This window comes from Octopus bimaculoides, chromosome 25, assembly GCF_001194135.2.
Source record: "Octopus bimaculoides isolate UCB-OBI-ISO-001 chromosome 25, ASM119413v2, whole genome shotgun sequence".
NCBI lineage: Eukaryota > Metazoa > Mollusca > Cephalopoda > Octopoda > Octopodidae > Octopus > Octopus bimaculoides.
The window spans coordinates 19,490,437-19,494,586 of record NC_069005.1 but is presented as its reverse complement, the minus strand read 5'-3'; the positions used below and the strand labels follow the sequence as shown (position 1 = coordinate 19,494,586).

Genomic DNA, 4,150 nt, shown 5'->3' with positions numbered 1-4,150 from the left:
CTAACGCCAACCACTCAGAGAGTGTAGTGGGTGCTTTTACGTAGGGAAAAGAACCAAGGTTCATGAACTCATCAATGAAAATCCACTGTCACATACAGAAAAATTAATAAGTAAAAGCACAATAAATAAGTATAATATAAAGTAAATATCATAAGATACTATTATCTTTAATAATTAATAATTATATTTACTTTGTATTATATTATACTTATGTATTGTGCTTTTACTTATTAATTTTTCTATATGTGACAGTAGATTTTCATCGATGAGTTCATGAACCTTGGTTCTTTTCCCTAAAACTATATATTCATATAGGTGCAGGCGTAGCTGTGTGGTAAGAAGATTGCTTCCCAGTCAGATGGCTTCTAGTTCATTCCCACAGCATGGCACCATGGGCAAGTGTCTTCTACTGTACTCCCAAGCTGACCAAAGCCTTGTGAGTGGATTTGGTAGACAAAAATTCAAAGAAGCCCATCATATATATGTATGTGTGTGTGTTTTTGTGTCTTTGTTTGCTCCACCACCATCGCTTGACAACTAGTATGGGTGTGTTTGTGTCCCTGTAACTTCAGTAAAAGGAACTGATAGAATAAGTACCAGGCTTAAAAAATAAGTACTGGGGTTGATTCATTCAACTAAAAATTCAAGGTAGCGTGCCCCAGCATGGCCATAATCTAATGACTAAAATAAGTAAAAGATAGAAGATATATGTATGTATATGTGTATGCAATTATTATTTGTTTTACTGCATTTTATCTCCTCTCAAGATTTCTTTCAGTTTAACAGCTAGACTATTTGAAACATACACAATTTACATACAATACTCTTGTATAAATTTTAATCACATATTCCAGAAGGAACTCTAATTCACTCTACATAAGAAGTAAGCTCTCAGATTTAAAGTTAGTTTAATAAGAGCCATGCATAAAACTTTCAGCCCTTGAATCACTTCTGTAACTTTCTGCAGATTAAAAATAAAAACATGTGTGTGTGTGTGTGTACACACACACACACACACACACACACTATTTAGGTCTTGATTACCATTTTCACTTCTGCAATAACCTCTAATGGAATTTATGTCATTATCATCATTTGGCATCCATATCCCATACTGGTAGGGGTTGGATTGTTGAACAGGATCCCATAGGTCAGAGGACAATATCAAGCTTCAATGTAAGTTTTGGCATGGTTTGAATGGCTGAATGACCTTCCTAACTCCAGCCATTTCACAGAGTGTACTGGATACTTTTTCATGTCACTGAACATTAGTGGAGTCACCAAGTAGCTTTCAACACAAGACCCCCTTGATTTAGGAGTAGTAAGGGTATTGAGGAGTGGTAAGTGGTAAGGTGCTGATAGAGAGATAGGGACAAATGTCTTGCTATAGAGGAAATATATAGCTGTCCCAGCTGGAAAATGAAAGAAGAAGATAGTGGTGATAAGGCGTCAGGATGCACTCTTATGGTACATCATTTCACATCCATTTCCCATGGGTTGGATGGTTTGATGGGATCAGCAAGCAGCAAGTGTTATATGGACTGTTAGATATGTAATTCGTCTGACGTTCTGTGTGTCATGTGGTTCGTCTGAGTTCATTGTTTCATTGTTGTTGTCTTGTGGGACTGTCGTAGTAAAATGTCATTGATATATATATGGCGGACATGACTTTTGTTTATTCATAACGAACATTGGGTGAGTGCGTTCTTTGTATGTAATTGAACAATAAATGTAATAATTAAATTGTATAACTCGTTGTGTTATCTCTGCGAGTCACCCGAGGGAAACATAACAGCAAGACTGCACCAAACTCCAGTGTCTGCTTTGGCATGTTTTCTTTGGTTGGATGACTTTCCTAATGCCAACTACTCAACAGAGGAACAGGGGAAGGGCACTAAAAGGGGCAGGGCACTAAAAGGGGAAGGGCACTAAAAGGGGCAGAGCACTAAAAGGGGAAGGGCACTAAAAGGGGCAGGGCACAGAAAGGGGCAGGGCACAGAAAGGGGCAGAGGATAAAGTAAGTTTGCAAGAGTATGAGGTTGGTGAGAGAGAGAGTTAAATAAAAAACAAGCAAAATTCTTCAAACCTTTTGCTATCCGTTTTATATGTGATTGTCCCTGGTGGTAGTGTTGTTGGTGAGAGGGTGTTGTTGACTGCTACTGTCACTCGTTCAGCTCTGTCATACTTCAGCAAATGGGTGACATCACCCTCAAATGGTAAATGGCCACCACTGTGGTTGAAAGCAAACTCAGAATTTACCCACTGCAAATAAATAATATTTAGATTTATCATATGATACTGAGAAAGATTTTCAACGAGTACATCCTGCCAGTGATTTACAGCAGTGAAAAATGGGCTCTCAACACTACCATCATGAATGCCCTTATTGTAGCCCAACAGAAAAGGAAATGAATCATGCTTGGCATCACATTACAAGACAAGAAAACCAGTGCCTGGATTTGACAGCACCCAAGAGCCAACAGCATCATAAGAACTAACAGGGAGAACAAATACAGATGGACAACTGAAGGATGACAGATGGACAATCAGGGTGACAGAATGGACACTAAGACAAGGGACAAGCTCAGGAGGCCAACCAAAGATGGTGAGATGATCTCACCTGTTACCTGGGGTCTACATGGCTACAACTAGCCAGAGACAGACAGTGGTGGAATGAGTTCAGGGAGGGGTTCCTCCTCCAGAAGCAATGAAGCCCTGGATATTAAATATTAGACTGAGAATAGTGATGGAGTTATTGGGGTGAGGAAGGGATTTATGAGGGATTTTTTTTTATAGATATTTTTATTTTTCAGGATAGTTTATATTACTATGTACAAAGTACTTCCCTCTTGAGCAGAACCATGACAGAAAATCCTACTTCCCCATGTACAAAGCACCCCTCCTGTGCTGCTGCCATGGCAGAAAGTCACACACATCCACCCACCCCCACTCCACCCCGCCACATACACATACAAATATACATTACAGTGATTGTCAATTGCGACAATATCTTTAGTGCTGATGCCATGAAAAATGCACCTAGCACACACTGTAAAGTGGGTGGCAGACAAGTGAAAGAAGTGTAGGTTTGTGAAGTCCTTTTTGTCATGTCTTGTTGAGGATTATTCAATCTCTCTAGTGTTAGTGCCATGACAAAATGCACACAATATACTCTGTAAAGAGGTTGCTAGCAGAAAAGGCATCTAGTCATGGTAGCCAAGCTAAATGAAAGGTACGAGGACCAGTCTATGGTAATAGCTGCTCCCAATAAGAAGTAACTCAGACCATTACAAACTGGCCAACCCATGCCAGCATAGAAAGCATAAAATAATGATGATGGTGATGATGATGATTGAAATGATTATGGTGGTGGATGGTTTAATAAGCACAGCCTTAGAATACAATGCCAAACAGTATTATTAAGTTACAATTAGTTATGTTCTGAGTTTGAATCAGATCAATTTTCCATCTCTTCTTTCTAAAACAAAAATGAGTACAAGTCAACAGATACTGGGAATCAATTAAGTCAAACAACTTCACCTGAACTCCTCATCCCACCCCAACTCTCACCCCCACTGTGGTGACCTTGTGCTAGTTTTTCTTTTTGTCTGTTGAGTGGCTATAATGAAAGAGAATGTGTAGCAGAAGTGACAGAGAGGGCTGAGGACAAACATTACTTGTCAGTTGAACCCTCACCAAGTTTTCCAAGTCCACTGGGTGGTGAAGGCGAAAGTGGAGAGAGTGGTGCTGGGCCCATGTTAAATTTATTGAAAGTTAAATGAGAGTAGTAATGGGCCTGCACTCACTGTTTGCTTATAGGCTGAAATGCATCCATTATGTAAACCCTCCTACTGAGGAGGTTTTCGTAATGGATGCATTTCCTATTATATATTATGCAAAGCTGAAACATACATATTAAATGATTTCTAAGTATCACTATTTGGTTTGACTTCATTATTACATTATACAATTTGATGCCAGTACAAACTAGCCAGCCTTGCTTGACTCTACTTATGTGAACACTAAAAACAATTTGGAGTAGTTTGTTACATTGGACTTGAACCGAAAATTTTGGTACTATGCACCACTTCTTTGAGTAACATGAAATATATATAATATATACATAGATATACATATGTGTGTGTATATA

At 38.8% G+C, this 4,150-nt stretch overlaps 1 protein-coding gene across 1 annotated transcript in view; it reads right to left on the bottom strand.

The window, feature by feature from the left end:
* The window catches only part of LOC106874416 (beta-glucuronidase), a 35,217-nt gene that overhangs the window by 20,741 nt on the left and 10,326 nt on the right, over positions 1-4,150 (bottom strand). Inside the window, exon 2 of the mRNA XM_014922142.2 lies at positions 2,087-2,262. Within this exon, the coding sequence (XP_014777628.2) occupies positions 2,087-2,262 (176 nt within the window). The remainder of the gene's footprint in view (positions 1-2,086; positions 2,263-4,150) is intronic.